Source organism: Lutjanus erythropterus, chromosome 16 (genome assembly GCF_056507025.1).
Source record: "Lutjanus erythropterus isolate fLutEry1 chromosome 16, fLutEry1.hap2, whole genome shotgun sequence".
Taxonomy (NCBI): Eukaryota; Metazoa; Chordata; class Actinopteri; order Lutjaniformes; family Lutjanidae; genus Lutjanus; species Lutjanus erythropterus.
Window position 1 is genome coordinate 37942501 of NC_139332.1, and position 27500 is coordinate 37970000.

The window sequence follows — 27500 nt, forward strand, 5'->3', positions numbered from 1 at the left end:
TTTGTTTTTGTGACCTAAAATATTTAAATAAAGTTTGTGTAAAATCTGAATTAGAATTCAAACAACAGAAGAACAAAAAAAGTTTATTTAAATAAAAAATAATATGAAATCAGATTTAAATGAAATGAGCGGTCTGCTCCTTTAGCTGTGACCTGAGAGGCCTTCAGGGCCCGTTGGAGTTTGCGGCTCTATAAAAAGATGAGTCATCTGTAGAGAAGCTCAGCTGTGAAGAGTTCAGATTAAAGCAGCTGTGATTCAATCAGGTTTCTGCAGATAGAAACGTCTCACAGTGACGTCATCAGGTCACGTGACCACAGGGAACAACTTCGTTTCTGTGTTTTTTCTTCTTGTTATAGATTATTTTTTTGTGACAGAATAAATCCTGACATGTTAAATTCACTTTAAATATAATCTGATATTATTAACATGTGTGACTCATATTTAACAAAAACCATCAGATGATGAATTCTGACTTTGTTTTGTTCAGTTTTAAACTGAACAGACTTTCAATAAAAGAATCGGGTGTTTTGTCAAGTAGATTTTCACAGAAGTGGAATTTACTTTGTCTCAGTCAGTAATTCTGCCACTGGAAGAAAAAAATGTCCCCAATTATGAGATAAAACCTCAAAATCATGAGATAAAAGGTAGAAATTATGACTTTTTATCCCATAATTCTGACTTCCTGTGGAGATATTTTTGTTTCTGTGGCAGAAATGAGCTTCCATCCAGTCGTCATCAAGTCGGGTTTTTGTTTTTTGTTTGTTTGTTTGTTTTGTTTTGTTTTAAAGAAAACAGGAACATCTGGAGCTGCTCAAAGTTCTTCTGGTTTCATTCTTCCCTGAAGAATCTGCTTTGGTGTTTTATATTTCCTCTTGCTATGTTTTAATATTTTAAATATATCTGTATGATTTATTGATGCTTCTTTATATTTTTGCTCTACTTCGCTGCTGTAATAAAAGAATCTCTTCTCTTATCTTCCAGAAAAATAAACACAGTAAAAGAACAAGGAAAAAATATACAAGACCAATTTAATTAGAAATAAACGCCATGTTTAAATCTAATGATGAGTTTATATTTCAGAGATGAACTTTAACATAAAGTTGATGTTTTTCAGTAGAAACCAGACTTCTGTCCTCCTGTTCTCAGTAAACTGCTCTGAGTTCAGATAAACTGCTGACAGACGCTTCACTCCTTCATTTAAAATGAATCTGTGAAATAATAAGAGGGGAAATATGGAAATACAAATAATTAAAACAAATATGTTTTTCAATTATTTTCACATTTATTTTGTATATATAAGATACATTCTTTTATATTTAGTTATTGCTTATAAGTTACTCTATTTTGTCTGAAAACTTTGTATTTATTATTTATTTTTATTTTTTTCTTTGCGTAGCTGAGAGGGCGACAGACTGAGAGCTCCGCACCCTTTGAGTTAGTTTTAGGTTTTATTTTGGATATTTTTATTTTCTTAAGTCAGTTTTACTGAGTATTTTTACTTTATTATTGTGTAAAACTTGTAATTACACATTTAACTTTTAATTTATTGGATACTGTTAGTTATATTTATCTAATTTAACCGTTCTGTCTTTTGTCAGTTAACTTACCTGTCTTCTGTCAAACACGGTTGTTTAACCGGCGTGACGATAAACGTCTTGAATCTTGCTTGAATGAACACATGAATCTGGACAGGAAGTCCCGCCCACAGCCAGGTGATTGACAGCTTGGCTCATCAAGTTAAAGAAAAAGTGACAGGGAAAAGAAAAAGGAAATCACATGATATAAAAAAGTGTTTGTGTCTTTGCGTCCTCAGACTGAGACATGATGGAGAAGTCCAGCAGCCAATACGACTCCTTCCTCTTCTGGAGGCAGCCAATCCCGGCCCTCGACCTGTCGGAGCTGGAGGACCTGGGACTGACCGACACTCTGCCGGCCAATAGCGTCAAAGGAAAAGACAAGTCGTCCTCCCTGAGGAGTCAGGACGATGAGGTGAGGAGACACCGGGGACACGTCCAAACTAGAGCTTGAGCTCCGTGCCCGAATCTGATGGGACCCGAGTCTCAAGTCTTTGACAGGATTGATTGATTGATTGATCAGTTTGTCTTTATTTTAAATTAAAACAAGCACTTTGTCCAAAATCAGAAACACTTTTCAAACCTTGAAAACAGCAAATGTAACTTTTTCAAGGATTTCCAGCCCCGTTCTGAACCCTGCTGGTAAAAAAAAAAAACATTTAGTTTTCTTAACGTCTCTGTTTTTACAGTGTAGCAGTGAGACTGTGGACGCTAACGTCTCTGTCCATCTGTCTGTCTCTCTGTCCTCAGGCGTCCCTCTCTGAGTTCTCCTCCTTTAATTACTGGCGCGCTCCCCTCGCTGATGTCGACGCTCTGTTGGCCGACCTGAACCTGCTGCTCTGAAACGCCTCGTCACCTGACCTCTGACCCCTGTTCATCCTCACTGAGACTCACACTGACCCCAGATCAGATTTAAACCTCCTGTCTGACAAAAAACTAAACGAAAGGAGACTTTATGAAAGTTTCTGCATGTGAACCAGGTGGACAAAATAATAGGAACACAGTATTGATCCTTTTCTGATCGATCATGAAAAGATGTTTCTGTGAGAGACGTGACTTCTGATGGTTGAAGAAATGGTTTGTCAGATCGATTGATTGATTTATTTGATTGATTTGTTGATGAGGTGGTGATGCGTTCAAAGCCCTGAAATATTTTATGTTTCCATTTGTGCCTTTTTGTTCTTTCATCCTGAGCTGCTTCATTAACTCATTATTTATTGATTGATTGATGTATTTATTGATTTCTTTCTCATCCTGTTTTACTGAGCGGGCCTCAAGCTGGAGCCACAGAGAGAAAACAACAGCTCACCTGTCCTGTACACACCTGAACACACCTGAACACACCTGAACACCTGCCAACAATAAAGAACGTGTCTGTTTTTGATCAAAATGTCTCATTTTTACTCACAAATTCAGATGTTTCTGTACATCTACAGGTTCATTTGCACAGAAAAGTAAAATGAAGAGAATTAAGTTTCCAATAATAAACAGATGAATAACTGAATTATTTAAATTTAGCTTTGATTTTCAGTAACTAATATTGTATTAATGGAGTAATAATGATCCCACATTAAGAGAAATTAAATGATTGACTGAGACCAAAAAACACCAACAATAAGTTCTCTAGAAGAATAAACGTGAAGAAAGATCAGTTTAAAACAAATCTTTATTTGTATTAATGCACAGAAGACAATTTCTGGTCAAAAAACACAAATTGATTTACAAGAGATTCAATCAGTAAAATTCACAGCAAGTTAAATAAAGAAATAAAAACATAAGCAAAACAAGAATGAATTCAGATTATAAGAAAATAACCAAATTCAAATCCAAAAGAAAATTCTGTTTAAGTTTTATTGTATAAAGAAAAATAATTTACAAAAAAGAAATTTTAGAAAATCTAATAATCAAATCAAAATCATGAGTTTGTTCTGTCAACTCCTTTGCAGCCATAAAATAAAAAAACATGAACATGTTTCACAATAATTATCTATTTTAATGAAGAACGCTTTATGGAAAACTAATTAAGATATATGTGGATGAAAAAATAAAAATAAACAACCAGATAGAAATGTCCAATAATTCAGTGAACTGTCATCACTGACACTGACGCCTCTGTAAAAAGGAATTTATTTATGTCTTAATTAAACAACAAATCAAAACATAAATAAATACATAAAACAATATAATTCATTAAAAAGTTCATATTGTCAGAATTCACATCGGTTTATTGAGTAGAAATATTTTCCTGCTGGTTGCTGTCAGATTTTTAAAAATGGCGGTTTTTATGAGGACAGTTTGTGTTTTTATTAATTCATATTTTAGCTTCAGTTCAACACATGAGGACTGTTTATAAGAAGCGCGTTATTAACATGTGACTCACTAACATTTATCAGAATCGATCAGTGTGTTGTTATTGATCAGCTCAGGCTGGACTGGGTCTCCTCTCCCCGCTCCTCGCTCCTCTCAGCCCGCCCACAGGGAGGTGAACCGTCTGCTTCCTCCTCCGGTGTCGACCAGCCGCCATCTTTGTTCAGATTTAACACTAAAATAAGTCATTTTAAAAACTCGTTCCCGGCAGGTGAACACCTGTCACAGTCCGACTCACGTCAGGAGACGTAAACGCGCGAGAATCTACGAGCGCAGAAGGTAAAAACACGATTTAATTTAACTTGTTAGCAGACTGCATAAACACAGGCTAACGGCTAACAGCTAGCTGGTAAATAACAGCGTCAACGAGGACGGCACTTCCTGTCAAGACTTTCAACATAAAAGGCTGGCTGACGAACTGTCGTGGAGACTATATTAGAAAACTACCACTCAAATTATTTGATTGTTTACACATTAACTTAAATTATTTAACACATTTCTGTTGTCTGAATCAATCCTTAATATCTTGACTTTGAATTATGAGTTTGGTTTTACACAATTTTACAAACATTAGCCATCAAGATTTACAATATATGAGTGATCGACCAATTATTGACCTGATAAATTAGAAGATATGATGTTCAGCATTTTTATGATAACTGGAATCATCAGTGAGATAAATATTAATTTTAAACATACAATTCTTCAATTTTTTAATTGAACAAACAATCAAAAAACAACAGAGGTTTTACGGGCAAGTTTGTGTTACATTAACATTTTGACACCAAGACATTTTACTTTTTCATTGTTACCGCAAATGTTTATTTGATCCAAATATAGGTTATTGGATTCCTTGATTACAAACATATTGAGTGATTCCTAATATCTATATTTCTCACACAATGTTATGTTTTCTTAATTTTAGGATCTCTTAATCAGAACTCAAACAATCAGATTCCCAGAAAATTAATTACAATAATAAATAAAACATTATAAACATTATGAATGAAACATTTCAGTTGCTTTATTGTCACAAATTTTAATATAAGCCAGTTGTGTGCAATGACTGAATATCTCAAAGTTTTAGATCTAAATGTGTCAGTGTCAATATTTTTTCCTGGTTTTAAAAGCTGCATTACAGTAGTGTGTGATGTAGAGTGATGTAATTTTCTGTTTGTTCTTGTTGTTGTATTAATTATCCTACTCCACGTACACATAATTTCCACATCACTAATATTTATCACAGACCTCAACATTTATATTGTGTGAATGCACCACTAATTATCCAAACAATACTGTTGCCATGTACATGAATACTGATTAAAGTTTTGTTCAAAACAGTATCATAATATTTGATTTTGTCCATTTTTGGTCAAACCGTACAATTACGTGTTGTACCAGGCAGGCTACACTTTATGCTCTTATTTTGAAGGTTACAGCCACAACATCCGGCTGTGCAGTGCCTGCCTCGTTCTGACTTTGTGCAGTAAACAAGCAGCTGAAGGATCCAGCCGAGCCGCAGTGCGGACTAATGTTCATGTTTATCAAACTGTGAATTAAAGTTTTTACTTTACTGACCTGTTTCTTCTAAACGCGGAGTGATAACAGCGCGCAGACGCTTCACACGCGGAGGAATTTGTTGTGTTTAGCCAGCTAGCGTGCTAACATTAGCAGAGAGGAGCTCCGCTGGCTCCTACAAACCTGGACACGGTGAGTATTCTGCTCCGCCGTCCTGTGGAGGATAAAGAGACTCATTTGTTCTTCTTAATATGTTATAGATTCACCAGAATAACCCGCCATGTTGGAGGTTTCATGAGTCGAACCTGCTGTTCGCCGTTTGTCGGTGCCCGCTCGATGAATGCTAGTTAACCGGATGTGGAAGTAGTTTTTTCTCCGCGTGTAAAATAGGAAATTTCTGTGTGACTTCCCCCGGAAAACCAACAACTTAATATCAAACGGTTTCCTGTCCGTGTGTGTGTAAAGGTTCTGCTGGAGCAGGATCTGGTGTTTAACTGGTTTTTAACTGGGAGATGAGGGCAGGCGGAGGGAGACGGGGGGACGTGGCACATGGCGGACTCTTTCTGTCCATGAAGGCGCGTAAAATGGCTCCTCGGCCGCGGACTGAAAACCTTCGTCCTTCCCCGCTGTTTCTCAGTCATGGTGCTGTGTGACTCCGCGGGGTCCATTATCGGACAGAGTGTAACGGCTAACTTCACTAGCTTCAGATACTTCTCCAGTAAAATACAGCCAGTGTTCCCAGTTCAGCTACATACATACCACTAACACCAGTGTTACACGGTTAAAATAAAACACTGTTTGGTTATTTATCAGCTACTTGTTAAATGTTTCTTTTGTTTAGTTTCATTTTAGGGCTTTTAGCGCCCAAAACACTCTGTTAGTTTGATTCCATTATCGGACACGTGTTGTTCTGCCACGTTAAAGGGATAGTTCGGATTTTTTTTAAATGGGGTTTGAATTCTCTCATCACATCTATTACATTTAGTGGTGAAAAGTACTTTTAATTAACAATGACACTTAAAGGGACAGTTCGTGTTATTTGAAGTGTGGTTGTATGAGGTTCTTTACAGTCGGTGTGTTACCTACAGTAGATGGAGGTCGACACGCCTCCAGTTTGGAGAAACAGCAGGAGTACCTGTGTAGGAAGCTAAGTAATGTCCTGCTGTGGACACGGTCAACGGCAACACGCATATAAACACTTAAAAAATCAACATTAGCTTGAGTGAGTGTACGTGATATTTACAATAATGTCACCTCTTTACCAGACAGACTTTTCTGACAGGAAACCACCGTTATATCACTCTCTACAAACCAACCAAACTCCGTTGATAAAGTCAGTCATTTTAGCTCACAGAACACAGGAGCTGTTGGTCTGCTGCTGCCTTCATCTGTTAGTGTGTTCGTGAATCTGAAGAACTTTGTTCTCTAATCATGACTGTCATTATTATTATGATGGTTACTGTGTGACTTCAGTGTTTTAAAGTGTTAGTTAAGATTCACTGAAGTCACATTTTTACACAGAGAAGACAGTGATGAACAACAGCCGTCGTGGATGTTGTCAGTTTAATAAGAGGAGTCACCTTTACAGCACCAGCTTGTATCCTGTGGCCTCATGGTTGCTGCATGATTTGTAAATGCAAATTCACCAAATACTGCAAATCCTCGGTTCATACTTCTGAAATTTGCACTGTGAACATTTGGATAATTTTTAGTCAATATGCTGCAATTTCCATGCAGCACTTGAAATTTAGGACGTCTTGGGGACGATGGAAATCATCTGGGACACAAAGACACTGTGTCTGGAAAACAGGAGAGAAACTTGTCTTTACAAATGAAGTTATTACATTTATGGGTCAAGCACAAATGTGCGTAGTCATTCTGCAGTTATTTTGACTGAAACTGAGATATGTGAGATGATTAGTGGAATTTTACATCACAATTTTCATTTTCAAAAAAAAAAGTATTAAAATGGTGATGATGTGAAATTTATTGAGGTCTGAACCAAACAAACATGTTTTCTTTCATCTGAAGAACAAAGATTTTTAGTCCAGAACATCTCTGCAGCTCTACAGAACCTCATTATAATGTTTTCTGACTTTTTCTCTTTATCAAAACATTGTGATTTGGTTCTGATTCTGTGATTTTGATATTGCACTCGGCCATATTTTGATTTAGATAATGGAGCGATTAATTGTGCAGCCCTGTTCCACCACTAATCATATCACACTCAGTCAAAATAATCACAGTCTGGTTTTGTTTGCTGTATCTTGCAGCCATATTTAGAATTTAGAGAAATAATTTTAGGAGAAATGTGTTTTTCAGTCTGGGACGGTTGAAAGTAAAATTCAGGACACAGAAGTAAAAAAAGTTAATATCAGCTTTGATTCCATCACTTTTTTTAAATATCTGTTTACATTTTAAAACGTTCACATCTTTTACATTTTATATTTTATCTATATATGATTCTTGACTTTTACGATACCTGTTAGTACTTCTGGTTCCAAATTAGGCCTCAACGATAAAAACCAGTAGTGAAGTTTCATATCAGTTGATATCAATACTTATTGATCGTGTAGGTTGTGACTGAAGACATGTTGTGAACTCGAAGGAGTGGAAGCAGCTGAAGTGATAAAATGAGTAAATATCACCATATTTTTGACCAGATACCTCAATATTACAGCAATACTGTAGAAGTGACTGTTGGTGTTTTCACAGAACATTAATACAGTGAGAGTTTTTGATAAATAATCATCAGTAATGTGGATATAATGACTAAGAGGGCGACGACAAGTAGGCAAAGTTCAGAAAGTTACATCACTTTACTGTATGCAGCCTTAAAAACCATGAAAAACACAACACAACATGATAAAACAATATGCAGAATCTGTCACAACATCTAGTCTCATATAATAAAACATAAATAATATAATAATGATATATTACCCAGCTCTGTTCCAAACTCTAAATTTCATCTGTTGTCTTGTTGCCAGATGTTAAATTAACCATTAAAATAAAGAAATGAGCTCATAAACAGAAGTGTGTGTGTGTGTGTGTGTGTAGGTGTGTGTGTGTGTGTGTGTGTGTGTGTGTGTGTGTGTGTGTGTGTGTGTGTGTGTGTGTGTGTGGTGTGTGTGTGTGTGTATGTGTGTGTGTGTGTGTGTGTGTGTGTGTAGAATAAAGTGTGATGTGAAGCTGCAGTGTTTGTGTTTATTAAAACCTGAATGTTTGTGTGTGTCAGATGTCGTTGGTGGACCTGGGGAAGCGCCTGCTGGAGGCGGCTCGTAAAGGTCAAGACGATGAGGTCAGAAACCTGATGGCCAACGGAGCGCCGTTCACCACCGACTGGGTGAGACTCAGACCTCCGTCTGTTAGAGACTCTGCAGGAGTCAGATGGTTTCATTTTGTTTCCCACGATAAAAACAGTTTAACGATAAATAGGATTCTTTAATCAGCTGATGACGAAACAAACATCCCGTCACTCATATTCTGTATTTATTTCATCTATAGAGTTTAGATCTTTAGTGTCGTCATCTAATAGTTGAAGGGTTTGATTTATGGTTTCTGGAGTTGAAGCCTGGCTGAATATAAAGATGTCTGTCTTGTCTGTGTCCTGTAGCTGGGGACGTCCCCGCTCCACCTGGCCGCTCAGCACGGTCATTACTCCACCGCCGACGTCCTGCTGAGAGCCGGCGTCAGCAGAGACGCTCGCACCAAAGTGGACAGGACCCCGCTGCACATGGCCGCCGCCGAGGGACACACGGTCATCGTGGAGCTGCTGGTCCGGGTGAGAACAGTTAAATTCTGTATCTTTAATACTGTGAAACTCTGTGAGACCTTTTATCCATCCAGCAGCTGCACGTTGATCAAAGTCTAAAATCCACAAAAAACTAAATCACATTTTAAGTTCCTTCCTGACTTCACTGTGGCACACCGGGTTTTCACAGCTCCTTAAAGGAAAGGTCTGAAATCTAATAATCTGAATTTAAACCTTGAAAGATGAATAAAAAAGTTTTTTTTTTAGTGTTTATTATGGATATAAGTGAGGATTTATGAAACCTATTCATCACATTTTATCTGTTTTATGTTTACATCAAAGTGAATTTTTTGTACATCTGAATAAAATCAAATCAAATATCTTCGATACACTTCAGTCCTGTGTTTAACTTTCCGTTTAACTTTCAGAGCGGCGCCGACATCAACGCTAAAGACATGCTGAAGATGACGGCTCTTCACTGGGCGGCGCAGCACGGTCATCACGGCGTGGCCGAGACGCTCATCAAGCACGGAGCCGACGTCCACGCACTCAGTAAGTTCGATAAGACGCCGTTTGACATCGCTGTGGACATCCAGAACACGGAGCTGATGCTGCTGCTGCAGGTGAGACAGGAACTGATGAAACACACAGACTGACCTCTGACCTTTGACCTGTGGAGTCGCTGTTAAATTAAAGATGAAAAGAATATTTTTTATTTTAGTCCTTTTAAAGTGAGTTCACCCAAAAATGAACTTTCACTCAGTATCTCCTCACCCCTCAGCAGCATCTGTAAAGTTTTTCTTACATTTGTTGTGTGTGTGTGTGTGTGTGTGTGTGTGTGTGTGTGTGTGTGTGTGCGTGCGTGCGTGCATGTGTGCGTGCGTGCATGCGTGCATGCGTGTGTGTGTGTGTGTGAAGGAGGGGATGCAGAACCAGGTGAATATGAACCAGGTGAACATGAACCAGGTGAGCATGAACGTGGAGACGAGCACCACCACCAACCAGCCACAGTTCATCATCCAGGGGATACCTGCCATCCAGGGGGGCGTGGTCAACCTGGCAGAGCTGCTCAACAAGGCCAACGCAGGTACACACACCTGAAAACACTCACCTGAGCGCCTGAACATGTCCTGCGGAGGTGTGACGTTTGTCTCCGTGTGTCTCAGGTGACTCAGAGGAAGCGATGGCTGCCAGCGCTCTGGACTCCAACATCCAGCACGCCGCTGTCGTCAACGAGGGAGGTCAGAGGGTTATCACCATAGTAACAGACCAGCACGGTAACCTGCAGACCACAGGAGGGATGGCGCCGCCGTTCTTTGTCACCATGCAGCATGGACAGCAGAGTATGACACACACACACAAAAAAAAAACTTCACTCAGCGCTGACTGAGGCTCATCAATGCTGATGATAGATAATCAATCTGTTTGATTGTTTTCAGTGTTAGCGGTGCCGGCCAACACGGTGACAGAGGAGGTGGTAACAGAGGAGCCACAGCCTCCGCCCTCCAGGAAGAGGAAGCTGGAGGTGACCAACAATCACAATGATGCTGGAGAGACGGTGAGCAGGACCTTCCTCCCCCTCCTCCTCCTCCTCCTCCTCCTCCTCCTCCTCTTCCTCCTCCTCCTCCTCCTCCTCCTCCCTCCTCCTCTTCCTCTTCCTCCTCTTCTTCTTTAGTTACACATAAGTGACCAAGTCAGTTGTTCTACATGGTACCATTTTAGTATAATTTTCACTAATATTAGAAGGTCAGAACAAAGGTGTTTACATAACGAAAAGCCTTTGTATGTTTCATCATATGAAAGTTGCCGACTTTAGAATTAAAACGGCAGAGAAACCCCGGGATGTTGACCTCTCCAATATGGCAGCCAGACAGACACATGTTAAACTGTGAACACTGATTCAGTGTTTCTGTATTCATGTTCTTCGTCTCCTTCATCTTCTTCAGGAGTTGTTGCAGAGGCAGCTGCAGGAGGCCAACAGGAAGGCGCAGGAGTACCGGCAGCAGCTGCTGCGTAAAGAACAAGAAGCCGAGGAGTATCGCATCAAACTGGAGGCCATGGCTCAGAGTCAGGCCAACAGCACCAACGTCAACGCCGCCGCCACCAACGCTGCCGCCACCAACGCCGCCAGCCCCGAGGAGGTGGTGGGAGGGGAGGAGGACGAGGAGGAGGCAGCAGCTGGCATGGTGGAGGAGGAGGGAGAGATGGTGGTGCTACAGGAAGGCGGGATCATCATGGAAGGGGAGGAGGGTCAGGTGACACTGGTGGAGACGGGGGCAGAGACGACAGAGGTCAGCTCGTAACAGAGAGGGGGGAGGAGGAGGAGGAGGGGGTGACATGCCAACTAAAAGACAGATCGTAACAGGAGGTGTTTGGTTTGACTCGCACTAATTTGCATCCCATTTAACGGGTGACTGGTTGAGTCATGTCCGGATGGTGTGCACCCTTTAAAATCCCAAAAGACACCAGAGAGGAGAAATAAAATGGCTTCCCAAAAACAGCAGGAAGAGAAAGACAATTAAAAACAGGCTAATGAATTTAGTCATGCACCATTTGGAATCCCTGAAAGAGTCAATACAAACACTTCAGAAAGGGAACTAAAATGGATTGAACATAATAAGAGAAGGACAAATGGAGGCGTTTAGTCATGCACCATTTTGTATCCCTGAAAGGTTTTGGTGAGAACATGTTGGAGACGAGCAGCAGTGTCTTTTGGCTTCCCCAAAAAGATACTAGGAGGAAAACAGACTAAAGAAACACAATGAAGGAGTTTAGCTTCTCTGGAAAGACAACACAGTGGGAGAAAGACAAACTGATCAAGGCCTAAACATGACAGAGAAACTTAGTCATGCACCATTTTGTATTCCTGAAATATGTCATCATGACATGTCAGCGATGAGGACCAAAATGGCTTCCCCAAAAAGCCAGTAGCAAGACAGACAGAAAGACAGACTGAGTGAATATGGTGGAGTTTATTCATGCACCATTTTGAATCCCCAAAAGATTTCCAACATGTCAGAGAGGGAAACAAAATGGCTTCTCTGAACAGACAACACATAGGGAACGGAAAAAAGAGACTAAACAAAGATAGTTTAAGTGGATGCCATTTTGAGTTCCCTCCTGTGTTATAATTGAATGCCTTCTTAAGTGGGATGCAAAATGTAACAAAGCAAGAATGGATCAAGATGGAGACCAGCTGAGGAAGAAGAAACCGTAGAGAGGAAGATGATAAATCAACTCAGGCGGAGGTGGGACCTTCGCTCAAAGGTGTATTTACTTTTTTGTGTAACTGCAATCAGTGATCCCAAACCAAATCACAATAATGACGCTGGGTTTGGAAAGACAGTCGTCCCTGAACGCAGCCATGTCTGTTGCCTGAATGTCGCTTTAATGCACCATTCTGTTTCCCCATTCGACTCTTAACTGAGTCCTATAAAGACAAGATCACTAAACCCGAGGAGACTGATATCAGCAGGAGGTCAGTTTTAGTTTGTCAATTTAACATTTTTGATTTTTGAACGCAGGTGGTTATCCCCAGTGTACCCATTTATATCCCTGTTGTTTACGTTAGTTCAGTTTTTGTCAGTGGGTTGTTTCCAACACATCTGTTCGTCTGATGCCTTCACGACTCTCACGTCGTTATAAAATTGGGACCACGTTACCCCTTTTGAAACCTTGCTGTCGCTGGTGCGATTTTGCTTCCCCAAAAGGCTACATTGGAAAAATGGCCACGACTGGGAGTAGTGGGGAAAAAAAGCATCTTTTGGACACTACGACGACTCATTCTGAACTGCTTTTGTACTTTCATATTGTTTTTTGTTGTTGTTGTTGTTTATTAAGTTTTGTTTTCGGACATGTTACTTTTCTGATGTTTAAGAATGAATTTATTCTTTAAAAATCCTTTTGGGGCATCAAACAAGCTTTTGCTTCCCTAAACTGAGTGAGGAAGCCAAATGTTTTAGGATAAAATGTTCTCGACTCATTTCACTCCTCAACAAATCAATCAATAAAACTAAATCTTTATTATTCCCAGAGTCCTGACAAGAACCGAACCGTTTTCAGATCGTTCGCTGGTTCTCTTTTAGATTCTTAGTTTAGTCGATAAAACGGAATCCGAGGTCTTTAAATGTTGACGCTCGAGTTGCCGTCGGAGTCAGGAATCATAACAGTTAATAGAATAAGAATTTGATCGATCATGTAAAATTTAATCGATCTACTGTTAAATAAACATCTGAAACATGTAGTTCTTTGTATGTTTCACAGGCTACACTCTTAGAATAAGGGTTCCACAACTTTGCTTCTGAAGAACCCCTTTAGAACCTCTCACAGGGGTTTTTTGGTGAACCCTTTCACAGGTGGTTCTAGAGATAATATTGGGTTCTCAGTAGAACTGTTTGAAAGGGTTCCAGGTGACCTTTTATAAAAATTCTGACAGGAACAAAAAATGGTTCTCCTACGGGAGCTGAAGAACCCTGTATGGTTCTACTTAGCACCTTTATTTCTGAGAGTGTACGTGATGGTGGAAATAAACTTTTGATTAAAGGGTTGTTTGGTAAATGCAACATTTTAAATATTTTTTAAGTTTGATTAATCGACTAACTGATCATTAATTTTATCAATCGATCGATTAAGTATAAAACTGACCGTTTGCAGCTGTTGTTGGATTTGAGAGTTTAAAAAAACAGAAAATATTCACATTTTAGAACCATCAGATTTATTTCATTTTCCAGCTCTTGATAGATAATTAACTCATCAGCTGTGGTTCAGTTTCTTAATTCATGTCAACATATTTGTAGATTTTTGACGTTCAGGACCTTTCAAGGTGTTTTAACCCTTTAGTTACACATTACCTTTATTTTTATTTAAAAAATCTGCAGTTATGAAGTCATCTTTAGTTCTTCTTCAAACTTCTGTTGTAGTAAAGCAGCCGAAAACAAAGACATGACGGTGAGTTCAAGGACGCTCAGATATCTGAAACATGAGAGTCGACTGGAGAACGGCAACTTTTAACCCATTTAAATCCAAAAACTCTGCGTTGTGTGTTTATCACACGTCACTTCCAACACAGAAGTTTCTGTTTGTAGGCCTGGACGATTACAGCTGCAAAACCTATCATGACCGTCAAGTTTCATACTGGTCAGTATTGATAATTATTGATCATGTAGGTTGTGACATGTTGTGACTCACAATTATTGTCACAGTCGATTAATTGTTCAGTTATTTTTTGAGGCAATAGTTGTGTGTTTTAAAATGTCCGGAAATAACAAAATGTATGTCCATTTGCCAATTTTTCCACTAATCGATCAGTTGTTTAGTCCATAAAAAGTCAGAAAATGGTCCAAACATGATTGGGTATATTTTTCAACTAGTGATCAATCTGGCAATAATTTTTCAATTTATAAATTTAAAATCCATTTATAAAACCAGGATGTTACTCCAAACTGTTTTCTTTGCATCATAATGTCACTTGAACCAAAACTACAGATGGCTTTGATTAATGATTAATGATCACAGGTGGATTTTTGCAGAAATGAATTAAACCCGGCGGCTTCACTCTGGACAGAAATCGGTTTTCTCAGAAACATGATCCAGTTCCTCTCCAGTCCACTGTGAGCTCCCTTAAAAATCTGCCCTCTGTCCTGGTCTGGTTTTATTTCCTGTCCTGGTTCTATAGATCAATTATCAATCAGTACCTGTCAGATGATTGATCATATCCTGTGAGCAGCCCGTCGTGCCCTCCCTCCTCTAATCACTGATTTTGAGTTGAGTATGATAGTTATTTTTATAAAGCTCAGCGAAGAAGCCAACCTTTTTCTATGTACATATAAAGTTGTATTTTTTTAACTGTACCTGAATGCTTCACCGTGATGATGATGATGATGATGATGGTGATGGTGATGATGGCTGCCTGCATTGGTAATCTGAAATATAAACACTTGTTTTTTTGAATAAGAACTCTTGCTTGTGTTTTTGATGTTTTAACCTGAACTCAGCATGAGGCGTTCAGGTGTCGAACTGAACAATTAGTTTTATCGAAATCACAATATGGTCTGCTAATATTTTCAAATCGCAGGAGGAGCAATATTTGATAAAACTAATTTTTGTTTGTAAAATTATTGTGATGCTGATTTTTCTTTATCAATTAATCCGTCAATCATTTTTTATGATTAATCGATTTGTTGACTGGTCCATAATTTAGAAATTGGTGAAAAATTGATCCTGTCACAATCTTGTTGATGTTTGAACCTGTTTTTCAATTATCAATCTGGCAATAATTTTTCCACTGATCAATAAGTTATTTGTTCCATAAAATGTCAGAGAATGTTGATCAAAGGTCAACATGTCACAAAATGTCTCATATATTTTTTAAGTTGCATATTTTCTCATCTGCACACCTCCAAACTTTTTTTTATCGTCTTTTTCATGAACTTTATTTGGGACATTGCAAGCAGACGATAAGACATTTTAAAAAATAGAATAAATGTGACAAAGTGGAAGAAAAATCCAACAAAAATAAAACATTTTAAAGTAAGTAAATACAGCTGACTGGATGTAGAGTCCATATGAAGAGAGAAATTAGTTCAAACTTTGACCCTCGAAGTTAAAGTAAAACCTCCATCAGCTGAGAGAACAGCTGCTAAACATGTTCAGATTATTTTACCAACAGATGTTTCCAGGGTCAAGAATCCTTTTTTAATTTCTGTTTGCTTCTGACATAGTTTGATTTAATGCAACTGTTTGAAGCAACTTGTGATGACTTCAGATCAGACATAAACCTGTGTTTATGGGAATAAAAGAATAAACCAAAGTTAACTTTCATCAAGTTTATAATTAGTCTGTAATCTGATAAATGACGACTGAGCAAACTGCATCCACCCACGAGACTTTGGCTGGATCCTTTTGCCAAATTAAAAAAAATGAAGAGAGAAAACAGAAGCTTTTATTCATATTTTTCATCTGTCAAACATTATATACATGAGATTAAAAGTACATTCTCAACCTTAGAAACAACAGTAGACAGAATCTGAATCGTGTCCAGCAGTTCTGGAGCTTCGATCACAGTCTTCAGTCAACGAGAAGTTTAATTCCACGATGACTGAAAGTCCATCTGCTCAGACAGATTGTCTGATACGACTGAAAGCTCCACAACGGCTTCATCAATGGACCTTATGGTGATATTTTTATTATTTTATCAGCTACTTACTGTCAGTAAGATGATACACAACTATAAAATATTATAGTGATGAATATCTTTGGATGGAAGCTCATTTCTGCAAATATGAAAAAAAAATATATACTGCAAATCATTATATTTAGCTAAAATCGCAAAAAAATCACTTAGTATTTTAAAATAATGAATTAGGATCTTAAAATAATAATTTACTTTCTTTAAATAATGACTTCGTATCTTAAAATAATTTAGTATCTACAAATGATAAGTTAGTATGTTAAAATAATAATTTACTTTCTTTAAATAATGATTGAATATAGTGAGAAACTTGAGCTTCCATAAATTTGAGTTTAACACTAGAATTTTATTAGTCAATAACACGTGTGACTGATCGATCAGGTTTGATTGGTGTATTGTTGATCCAACCCCAGCGTGCAGACAGTCAGTGAGCCCCCCCCGCCAGCTTCGCTGCATGTTGTTCAGGATGGTTAAATTCGGACTCTGTGTAAACTTAAAACGTGTTACTGAAGTTTTAAGTCCATAAACTGCTGAACTGGACAGTAAAGTTTAGATAATTAGTCACTTTAATGAAGAAATGATGGTTAATTTAATGATATTTAACGACTACAGCTCCCATGAGGCTTTCACTGGCTGGCTTGGGGATATTCCCGCCCAGCTCGTGGATTATGGCCGCTCAGTCCTGACTGACGTGCCCGCCGTCCAATCAGCGGCGGCGGAGTGGCACTCGGCCAACCCTGTGCGGCGGGGGGCGGGGTCGCAGGGGAGGGGGCTGGGCGCGAGGTATCATGGAGGATCAGTAGGCAAACTGTGGCCATCAGAGGAGAGCAGCTACGGCTCTGATCCCCGGGACTTTGTCAACTATTCACCGCCTGATTTCACCCCGCACAGAGGAAACAACTCAGCATGGACATGAAGAAGAGGATCAGTTTAGAGCTGCGGAACAGGAGCCCCGCGGAGGTGAGCCTCTTTACTTTAATCACATTTTAATTGTTGCCTGAAATAGCCCGGGAGGAGGAGGAGGAGGAGGTGATGTGCGACCTGCTCCCCCTCCACCATCACATGCAGCCCGCTCACCCTGAACACTCTGAACCGCAAGTTTGTCTCCCGTTAAAACGTTCAATCGATCGGGTTTAGTTCGATAAACTGCCGCCTCAGAGCCGCTGTCCCGGAGGGATGTGGAAGCATCTCTGGCCGCCCCTCCTCCTCTCCTCTCCGGTGAAATCCCTTCAGTCTGTCAGCGAGGCTCCGCGGACTCATCAAACCATCAGAACGGCTCACACACGAACTGGTTATGATTTGTTTTCCCGCCAGAACGTCCAGCTCGACCCAACTGCTCCGTTAAACCGTTAAAAACACCTCCACGCATTAACGACGAGTAAGTTTAACTTTTAATCAGCCCGCAGCCGCTCGAGGAACTCGGGTTAAATGGAGAAAACGACGTAAAAATAAAGAAGAAATCCTATTTAACGCCAGTTTGTGATCGGAGCGAGTGTTTGTGCGGGTGTATCGGGATGTTCCGGAGCTCACCGCGGACAAACACCGCTGCGTGTTTCACTTCAACAACAACAACGACGCTGCTGCTGTTCCGTGTGTCTGTGAGCGGACATCTTAAGTCTCTGACGGACCAAACTTCGACGGAATATTTTCACCTCCTCGTCTTTTACGTCTGTAAACGTCGTTCAGTCGAGTTTAAAGGTGAATTTAACGTCTATTTTCGAGCTTTTGTCGACATTTCCGCGCGGCCCTGCTCGGTGGCGGGCTGAGGTCACACACACATTTGGAGCTCGTGCTCAGCAGTAACGCGTTACCTACTTAACGTTACAGAAAGCGGATTAACGGTTAATTCGACGGTAAATTCCGTCGGTATTGACGACTTTTTTCTCTTTCAACGAACAGAAGCGTGGCAGCACCGCCGCTCGTTACTGTAGTGTGATTACCGTGTAACGAGGAGCGTTGGTGTTTCTAACAGCGTCGTAACGAATCAAAATGGCGTTACTCGACGAGGCTGTAGAGTAACAGATTACTGTAGTTTAACAGCACGATGGCTCATCGATGTCTGTTTAAAATGAACAACTGCCTGAATGAAGCCTGTAATCTGGATTAAACGAGTTACATTGATGTAAACACTGGTGTGTAAACGTGGTGTAATTCGGGTTGTGTCGACGCTTTTTATAAAGTGGAGTCACAGCTCCGTGTGTGTGATTAAGTTATATAACCGACTGCCAACCGACCAGCTTCAGTTAAATAACACACACACACACACACACACACACACACACACACACACACACGGTGCTTCAGCTTTAATTCACTTCATTTAAACTCTTCCAGCAGACACTTGATGGTGTCATGTTTTATGAATTGGGGGATGCCGGCAGATGGTGTGTGAGTGAGGACTCACAAGACTACAACCCCCACCACACACACACACACACACACACACACACACACACACACACACACACACACACACACACACACACACACACACTCTGCATGTAGATTATAGTAGGTTAAAGCCCCAGCACACACACAGTGGTGTGTGTGTGTGTGTGTGTGTGTGTGTGATGGTTGGTCTTCATTGAAGCCCGTTGGCCTGCAGGCTGAAGCTCTGCTCGGTTACATTGAGGCTCTGCTGTTATATAAGCAGAAGAACCAGAGGAACTCTGGGAAATAAAAGCGGCCACCAGTCTGAACAAAGTCCTCCATGAGACGTGATCTCTCATGTCTTACTGTCCGTCTACTGTATTTTGTAATAAAGCTGTTAAACGTGAGAATCATCATGTGCATTCAAGGGTGTGTGGGACATCAGAGGAAACTGAGAAGATAACAATTTATTTTTATGATTTTTTTTGTTATTATGAGCAAAAGCACAAATAAGCAGACTGTGATCTGAAAACCTCTTAATGAACGGACTTTATGGTGAGATTATTTTATCAGCTGCTTACTGTCAACAAGATGATACACAACTTAATTAGAATAGTGACAAATATCTGGATGAAAACTCTTTTCTACAAATGTGATGGAAAAAAATATCCTCTAAGTCGTTATGATAAGTTAAATTCTCAAAATAATCACTTAGTATCACAAAATAATGACTGAGGGTAGGAAGTGTTTTAAAATAATGACTCAGCATTGCAGAGTAATGCTGTAGTATCTGTCAAATAATGATTTTAAGTGTTTCAAAATGACTCGGTATCTTCAAAAAATGACAATGATATCTCAAATTTGTTGATTCAAATCTAGTGTTCAGAAGTATCTTCCTGATTTGTACAGATTTATTCACACGTCTCTAAATCCACTGCAGCAGCGTTTCAGTATCAGTCTACCATGATATGTGCTTTGATTTATCTACACTATTCTACTGAATCAGTGTCATGTTAAAGTTTTTTGTTAAATTAGATTAAAGTATTTGTTCAATCAAACAAACCCATGTTTTCTTTCCTTTAAGGGTTAATATAAGTGCTAATAATTTCTGGAATACTGTAGAAATGTGATCAGAAAATGTCGTACTGTTTCAGCCCTGATACACACTGTATGTACTGTATGTACTGTATGTATGTACTGTATGTGCATGTAGATGTGCACAAAAGTACCAGTAATAAACATGAGCATGTTTACAGGACAGTATACTCCATATTATTCCTAATACTTCACGAGAGACGTGTGTGTTCAGCTGCACACTGGACAGGAAGAACAGAGGAACAAAACTATTGGAAACATTTTTGAGGACATTTTTAATCATTTTATGCCAAATGTCCAAATATTTTTTGCTTCTAGTTTCTTAAATGTGAGAACACGCTGCATGTTTTTGTCTTATAATAAACTCAACATCCGAGTTCAAAATAAAATTAAATTTTTTTAAAGTAAAATACATTTTTTAATACAATATTCTGCAAAATAAAATGCAATGTTTTCTGAAATAAAGTACAATGCTTCACAATAAAATACAACACCCTCTGAAATACATTTTAAAAATTAAATGATTTTCAAACTAAAAGTGTTTTTCAAAATAAAACACAGTGCTTTTCAGAATGTTCTCATTCAGTTTGTTTCTCGTTGTTCACTGATTGGTTGTTATTGTGTTGTGTTGAAGGAATGTGATTGGCTCTTCCTCACTGCAGACAGTGAGTATAATTACATCATCATATTAACAGACCTGCTCATTTCACACTGATAAGATATTTCATTTTAAAGCCTTTATCAGCTGATATTGATGATGTGCTGATATTATTGTGAATATCTAATGTTGACGTTTGACAGTTAAACAAATACAATAACAACACATCAGCAGTCAGTCAGTTTTTAAAACAAACAGTCAGGAGATGACAATTATTTTAAGCATTGATTAATTGGCTAATTATTTTCTCAAATAATCAATTAGACTTTAGTCTATAAAACATCAAAAAATAATGAAAAGGAGGCGCTTGGATAGTTCAGCTGGTGGAGTCTGTCTCATGTACAGAGGCTGAGCTGTGGGTTCAACTTCTACCCATGATCCTCTGCTGCGTGTCATTCCTCCACTCTCTCTCCTCATTTCACATCACATCATCACAGCTTCAGCTCTCCTGCCCCCCCCCCCCCCCCCCCCCCCCCCGGAAAAAAAATGAAAAGGCCACTAATGATGCATTCATTGTCTTGTTTTGTCCAAATCACAAATCTATTTACTGTCAGATGATAAACAAAAGCAGCAAATCATCACAGTTAAAGGAGTTTAGATCAGATTTTTTTTTACTTAATGATGATAATGATTAATTGATTATCAAAACAATTTGATGATCAATTTTCTGTTGATTGACTTTTAAATAAATGAACTGCTGGTTGCAGTTCTGTCTTCAGTAGAGTGTTTTAGTTGACAGGAGCGTCCAGTGGACGTTAGAGGAACAGCAGCTTTAAGCTCTTCTAGGTCAAGGTCAACTGTAATGTCATTACACAACACAGGACTACACACACACACACACACACACACACACACACACACACACACACAGAAATACAGCTGCAGCTCCAGTTTTTATGTTCCATACATGTAAAAACCTGAAAACAGCATCAATAAGCATAAAGTAAATGAAATGAAATGATGCTGTTGTCATCAGTTTGTTCGTGTCTCTGTATGTCGTCCTGTCTGTGTTTCAGATAGCAGAGCTGGTGGTTGATAACAGTCGCTCTGCAGACGGAGAGATTGAAGGTCTGACCGACGAGTACACGGAGCTCGAGTTCCTCAGTATGGTCAACGTGGGTCTGAGCTCGCTCGCCAAACTGCCCTCACTGCCCAAACTACGCAAGGTAAGACACAGACAGAAGACTATAACGTCCACTTTACCTGAAAACACAAGGATGCTGGTTTAAATGACTTCCTCAGACTTGTTTACACGTCTGTCAGCTGTTTATCTCCGGTGATAAACGTTTGTGTTGGTGTTGTTCAGTTGGAGCTGAGTGACAACAACCTGTCTGGATCTCTGGAGACGCTGTCAGAGAAATGTCCCAACCTGACCTACCTCAACCTGAGCGGGAACAAGATCAAAGAGCTGAGCAACGTGGAGGCGCTGGTCAGAAAACACACACACACACACACACACACACACACACACACACACACACACACACACACACAGAGACTGGACTGTCTCTCTGTTCGTAGCTGCTAACATGCTAACATGCTAACAAACATCATGTTTGGTGCTGCAGCAAAACCTGAAGAGCCTTCAGAGTCTGGACCTGTTCAACTGTGAGATCACGTCTCTGGAGGACTACAGGGAGAGCGTCTTCGAGCTGCTGCCGCAGGTCACCTACCTGGACGGCTTCGACCAGGAGGACAACGAGGCACCCGACTCTGAGGCCGACGACGAAGGTCAGACATGACGAGTGTGTGTTCAGAGGAGAGACCAGCTGAGATCCTGCTGCTCTCAAAAATCTTTTTCACTTCATGTTTCGTCAAAGTTAATTCCTACAGTATTATCACAATTTGGTATTTGGTCAAAAATATTGTGATTTTTACTGATTTTGTCACCCTAGCTGTTCCCACCTCCTGGAGTACAGCAGAGCTGCAACGAGTAATTGATTATTAAATCAATCAGCAACTATTTTGATAAATGATTCAGTGGTTTGAGTCATTTTTTAAAACAAATTCTCTGATTTCAGCTTCTTAAATGTGAATATTTTCTGGTTTCTGACAGTAAACTGAATATCTTTGACTTTTTTTTCAAAATAAGACATTTGAGGACGTCATTTTGGACTTTCGGAATCATTTTCTGACATTTTCTGGTCCAAATAACTAATCAGTTAATGGAGAAATTATTGCCAGATTGATCACTAATTGAAAAATAGGCCCGAGTTTCAGTTTTTCTACATCTTTAACGTTGATGGTCTGACCTCCGTCTCTCTTTCTGTCTTTTGTTCTCCCTCTCTCTTTTCCTCCAGACGAGGACGGCGAGGACGGGGCGGGGCCGACCGGCGACTACGACGAGGACGATGATGAAGAGGAGGATGAGGACGGCTCAGAGGGAGGAGAGGTGGGGCTGAGCTTTCAAGTGAACCGGGGCGATCAGGTGGGCAACTCAGGCTTCGGCCTGCAGGTCGATCCAGAACCGGCTCAGACTGCTTCACCTCCGATCCCATAATGCACCTGTCACAGTTTAGTTCCTCCATCTGGATTTTGGATTAACTTTGTAAAAATGACCACAAAGAGAACTTGACTTAAATAAACTGAGTTTAACTAAAACAAAATGAAACACTCAGAAAACAAGAAGCTGCTTCACAGATGGTACTTTTATATGTTTATGACGATAAACAAAAGGTTACGTACCTCAACATGCTGCTGTGGTTCATGGGAAATGTAGTCCAGTTCTCTGCCTGGTCTGATCTGAGCCGCTCTGATGGATCGACCTCAGGTGTGACCTCGGGGTGTGACCTCGGGGTGTGACCTCGGGGTGTGACCTCGGGGTGTGACCTCAGGTGTGACCTCAGGTGTGACCTCAGGTGTGACCTCGGGGTGTGACCTCGGGGTGTGACCTTGGGGTGTGACCTCAGGTGTGACCTCGGGGTGTGACCTCAGGTGTGACCTCGGGGTGTGACCTTGGGGTGTGACCTCAGGTGTGACCTCGGGGTGTGACCTCAGGTGTGACCGTGTTTTTGACCAGGTTCAGCACCAAAATGGCCGCCTCTGAGGACAAATGTTGGTACACAAGAAAGGTGTTTTTTTTTTCTTTATATTTTTCAGTTATTTTTCCTGGTGAGTTTCATTTTTTGAATAAAATTAATCATTTGAACTTTTTCCTAAATTTTAAGAGCTTAAACTGAACTTGTGCAGAAGATTTAGATTTTTCTTAAGAAGAGAAATTTTTTATCATGTGTCTTTATTTTTTTCACGTATGTTTAATAGACTTTCTGAGTTTTTAATGTCTTTTTGAAAAGTTAAAATATTAAAATCATAAATTTGGATCATCAATCAAATATTTTATTGTATTCATTAGATTTATGTTTTTGTGCAGGAAAATTAAATTTTCTGTAATTTAAAAAATTTAAATTAAGTTGAGAACTTTTTTCATTTAGTTTGAGTTAATGAAGTGTTAATTTGTTGTGTCAACTTTAAGGGTTTCAAGTGGTTTTTTTTGTTTGTTTTTTTGTTTGTTTTTTAAGTTAGACATTAGAAAACTTAAGAAACTTACATTTTTACATTTGATGAACTGGAGTTGTTTTATTTTGAATAGTAGTAGTAATAGTTTGAATAATTTCAACAGATGTAATAATTCAAGTTTTCCTAACTTGGATCTGAAAAGTTAAAACCAAACTTTCTTAACTTCAGTGGACACAACAAATTAAACTTTAGTTTAAATTTAAAAATGTTTTACAGCTCGGTGCTTTAGTTTTTTGTTTTTACAGTGTATCTACACCTCAGAATGAAATTAAAAAATGAAGTGATTCGTAACCGCAGCCTGTCAGAGTCGGTCTGATGGCGATCAGCCTGGTCACAGTGATGTAGACGTGATGAAGAGTTTTAGAGCTTCGTTGGTGTCGTCCAATCAGAAACGAGCTTCTTCTCATAGCTCTGTGTCCTTTATTTTGAAAGTACTAACTGTCTTTTATTTTGAAAGTGCTGATTGTCACTCTGTAGAGAAACTGAAGCTGAACTCTTCTTCTTCTCCTTCATCATCACAGGAGGATGAGGATGAGGACGACTATGCAGAGGAGGAGGAGGAAGGTGAGTGAAGCATCATGGGATTTTTGAGAGGTTTTCATTGGTCTGAATCCTGTTGGTCTCCTCTGATTGGTCAGTTCTCTCCCTCTCTCTGTGCAGAGGACCAGGCGGGCGTTCAGGGACAGAAGAGGAAGAGAGACGTGGACGATGAAGGCGAGGATGACGACGACGATGAAGACGACTAGTCATCCAGGCGACGGTCGTCCGTGTGTCGTCCTGTCCTGTTTCTGTCCGTCTCAGTCCAGACCCGGACCCGACCTCCAGACAACAACAAACGATAACGATAACCACCGCAGGGCGTCACCGCCGCCGCCGTCAGCAGCAGCAGGAACAGAACAGATGTGATCTGCTAGTTTGTCTCCGTTTGTTAGAGAACCTCACGTCTTTATTTTTAGAGAATATATTCAAAGAAGATTTTATCAGAACTTCACCTGCTGAAGACTCACCATCCAGTTTCCCTTTAAAACCTGGTTCAGACTCCGCCGCTCCGTCCGTCTCTTCTCCACGTCCTCGTCTCTGCGTCTCTCTGGACCACTGAAGTCCAGCGGCGGGTCCACCGGCCGTCCTGCTGTGGACCGACTTCCTGTCAGCACAAAGAACTCAGAATGATGTCACTACGTCACCTCCACCGGAGCAGAACTCAGCGCTTTGTCTCGGTTCTTCTTGTTCGAACCAGAATCTGTCAGCTGTGTTTCTACTTCAGGGACCTGATGCTCGCTCGCTCACTCGCTCACTTCCTGTGGGATAAAAAACGTTTCAGTTTAAGATTTCTGTTGACGTCCAGTTCAGACCACAAGACTTCTGCCTCCTTCTGATGCGTCAGTTACAGCTGATGGATCCTGGTGTGTCACATGACCACTGCGTCTCCTCCCAAAGAACGTTAGAGTTCAGAAGTTCACTTACAGTGTTTGAAGTTAGTCTTCAGATCTGCTCGCGTTCTTCAGTTAATAGAACCTAAACAATCTGGGAACTGTTCTCACAGACTGAAAACAACAGTGGTATGAAGACGTGAATCTTTCTGCTCGCAAAAAAAAGTGACGGCTGTTTCTGCACAAAACTAAACAACAACAACAACAAGAACAACAACTGTGACGCCACATAAAGTGATGGAACCTGCTGGATTCAATCCTCCGTGTAGAATCTGGACGTCCTTCACGTTCTGCTGTCGCTCCACGTGGACGAGTCAAAACACAATCAATTTAAACTAACTGGTTTACGAGCGTCGAAAGAAAAAGACTGTCCAACTTAAAATCTAATATTTATTTGCTGCGTTTCGATACTCGACCTTCATCAGGAAAAAATTAGAATTATTAAGATTATTATAAATTATTACAGTAAAAAATTAGTCGAGTACTGAACTAGTCAGAAGTGTTTAGAGCTGCAAGCCCCGCCCCCTAAAGTTCCTGTACTTCTGAGAAGTACTGACCCCCTGAGCAGGAACATTTTGAAGTCTTTGAGAACCTTGTACCTCTTTTCCACCAACACGGAACCAGTTCGATCCAGTTCCAGTTCTTGTGCTCCTAATTATGAACTGTTCTGAGTATTTCAACCAAAAATAAATTGATTCAAAACCGGAGAATTTGGTTCCCAGAGAGGAGAGCAACGTTTCTATCAGACACGTTCCTGAACAAATGAAAGGAACGTCGTTTGTTAGCTACTGTTGATGTTAGATGATCGTTGGACGGTGAGATCTCTGAGTATCTGGTACTGTGAGACGAGCCAGTCTTGAGCAGAACTGTTTGAACCGGAGCTGAGTTTGGTGGACGACAGGTACCAGATGTCTCAGTTCACACCTGAGTCGGATCAACAGATTTCACCCCAGGTTAAACAAACCAAACTGAACCGGTTCCCTCCTGTGTCGCCACTCTGAGGTTCTGAAGTCTTGTCGTCTGTTCTGGCTTTTCTTTGTTTCTTTCTATGAGCTGAAACCAGTTTTTACTGTTTCACCTTCAACCATCCTGCAGAAACAGGAAGTGTCATCGTTCTCAGGAGAGCAGGACGGTCGCCATATCACCTGACAGTCCACATCCAATCAGATCACCCCCGAGGATCAGGACCCGCCTCTCCCTGCAGCCATATCTGATGAGGAGAGGAGAGGAGAGGAGAGGAGAGGAGAGGAGAGGAGAGGAGAGGAGAGCGCCCCCTTCAGGACCTCTGTGTGTCTAACAACCGATCAGGGACACATGTCACATGCATCTGTTCACCGTCACGTTTGAACCCTTCAGTCCAACAAACTGTCCCTGAACTGGACGACTCGTGATCACATGACTCTGCTGTCTCCGCCCCGTCACGCCTGCTGTAGACTCAGTGAAACCAGGATACTCCCAGTGTGTGTTTGATTTATTGTAGGGATTCTCCAGGGAAGATTAGGGGGCGGGTGGGAGGAAATATTAGTTTGTTTGTTTTTTTCCTGAACCGTGGCTGTTTTTTGTTTTTTTTTCTTTGTTTTTTAGTTTGATGTGAAAGCGAGCGGCTCGTCCTCAAACTGCCCGTCCCCTCGTCATATTCGGACCACTGCCGTGTCACGCCTCAGGCTCCGCCTCCTGCACAACACCCAAACCTGCAGCTCCTCCTCCTCCGAGGAAACATTTAAACTTCACACAGACCAGAATCTGTGGTGCGTTCAGGTGCTCCTCAGAGTCAGAAATGTAGACGTTTACCAGCAGGTAAAAATGTAAATCAAAAACCTGATTTCAAGGTTCTGAAATTTTAGTGAAATTGACCAAATTTAAAAACAAACTTTTAGTTTAGTTTTTGATCTTAAATGTTGAAACATCAAACCACATAAACTCAGACGGTTTTCAAACTCAAATATTTCTGTAAATGTTGTTTTTTCTGACTTACCAAGCTGGCAAAGAGCACCTGAACGCAGCGTCACAGTCAGTTTCCCATAATCCA

At 40.2% G+C, this 27500-nt stretch overlaps 3 protein-coding genes and 2 long non-coding RNA genes across 8 annotated transcripts in view; 3 read left to right on the forward strand and 2 right to left on the reverse strand.

The window, feature by feature from the left end:
* The window catches only part of mllt11 (MLLT11 transcription factor 7 cofactor), a 4242-nt gene extending 1278 nt beyond the window's left edge, over positions 1 to 2964 (forward strand). Inside the window, exons 2-4 of one of the 2 annotated variants that reach the window (XM_084739671.1) lie at positions 1599 to 1712; positions 1814 to 1989; positions 2325 to 2964. In XM_084739671.1, the coding sequence (XP_084595797.1) occupies positions 1822 to 1989; positions 2325 to 2417 (261 nt within the window). In that variant the 5' untranslated portion in view covers positions 1599 to 1712; positions 1814 to 1821 and the 3' untranslated portion in view covers positions 2418 to 2964. The remainder of the gene's footprint in view (positions 1 to 1598; positions 1713 to 1813; positions 1990 to 2324) is intronic. The other variant, XM_084739669.1, reaches the window with a different exon arrangement.
* A 451-nt stretch (positions 2965 to 3415) lies between these two features.
* Positions 3416 to 13247, forward strand: gabpb2a (GA binding protein transcription factor subunit beta 2a). Of its 2 annotated transcripts, none has more exons than XM_084739613.1 (8): positions 3416 to 4220; positions 8698 to 8805; positions 9076 to 9243; positions 9642 to 9836; positions 10132 to 10300; positions 10380 to 10556; positions 10653 to 10771; positions 11160 to 13247. In XM_084739613.1, the coding sequence occupies exons 2-8, from the start codon at positions 8698 to 8700 to the stop codon at positions 11514 to 11516; spliced, it is 1293 nt and encodes a 430-aa protein (XP_084595739.1). In that variant the 5' UTR covers positions 3416 to 4220; the 3' UTR covers positions 11517 to 13247. The 2 variants fall into 2 exon arrangements, with proteins under 2 accessions (XP_084595739.1, XP_084595738.1); XM_084739612.1 differs by lacking the exon at positions 3416 to 4220 and adding an exon at positions 4372 to 5651.
* Positions 13248 to 17180: 3933 nt separating this feature from the next.
* On the forward strand, positions 17181 to 27395 carry anp32e (acidic (leucine-rich) nuclear phosphoprotein 32 family, member E). 2 transcript variants are annotated; one of them, XM_084739640.1, is made up of 7 exons: positions 17181 to 17362; positions 21542 to 21691; positions 21832 to 21954; positions 22094 to 22256; positions 22826 to 22953; positions 24563 to 24605; positions 24702 to 27395. In XM_084739640.1, the coding sequence occupies exons 1-7, from the start codon at positions 17309 to 17311 to the stop codon at positions 24785 to 24787; spliced, it is 747 nt and encodes a 248-aa protein (XP_084595766.1). In that variant the 5' UTR covers positions 17181 to 17308; the 3' UTR covers positions 24788 to 27395. The 2 variants fall into 2 exon arrangements, with proteins under 2 accessions (XP_084595766.1, XP_084595767.1); XM_084739641.1 differs by having other exon boundaries at positions 22826 to 22917.
* On the reverse strand, positions 22960 to 23702 carry LOC146313655 (uncharacterized). Its single transcript, XR_014772091.1, has 3 exons — positions 23518 to 23702; positions 23430 to 23466; positions 22960 to 23302 (listed from the first exon to the last, which is right to left on the reverse strand). It is a non-coding gene; the product is annotated as an uncharacterized LOC146313655 (long non-coding RNA).
* Positions 26704 to 27500, reverse strand: part of LOC146313656 (uncharacterized) — a 2589-nt gene continuing 1792 nt past the window's right edge. The window contains exon 2 of the long non-coding RNA XR_014772086.1: positions 26704 to 27500. This exon is cut by the window's right edge and continues 95 nt beyond it. This is a non-coding gene — a long non-coding RNA (uncharacterized LOC146313656).

Excerpts from the sequence above, each read along its gene's own strand:
- gabpb2a (XM_084739613.1), top strand. The coding sequence starts at position 8,698 with ATGTCGTTGGTGGACCTGGGGAAGCGCCTGCTGGAGGCGGCTCGTAAA. Across the intron at positions 9,244-9,641 it reads TCGTGGAGCTGCTGGTCCGG|AGCGGCGCCGACATCAACGC; the intron begins GTGAGAACAGTT and ends TTTAACTTTCAG. Across the intron at positions 9,837-10,131 it reads AGCTGATGCTGCTGCTGCAG|GAGGGGATGCAGAACCAGGT; the intron begins GTGAGACAGGAA and ends GTGTGTGTGAAG.
- anp32e (XM_084739640.1), top strand. The coding sequence starts at position 17,309 with ATGGACATGAAGAAGAGGATCAGTTTAGAGCTGCGGAACAGGAGCCCC. Across the intron at positions 22,257-22,825 it reads CTCTGAGGCCGACGACGAAG|ACGAGGACGGCGAGGACGGG; the intron begins GTCAGACATGAC and ends CTTTTCCTCCAG. Across the intron at positions 22,954-24,562 it reads AAGTGAACCGGGGCGATCAG|GAGGATGAGGATGAGGACGA; the intron begins GTGGGCAACTCA and ends TCATCATCACAG.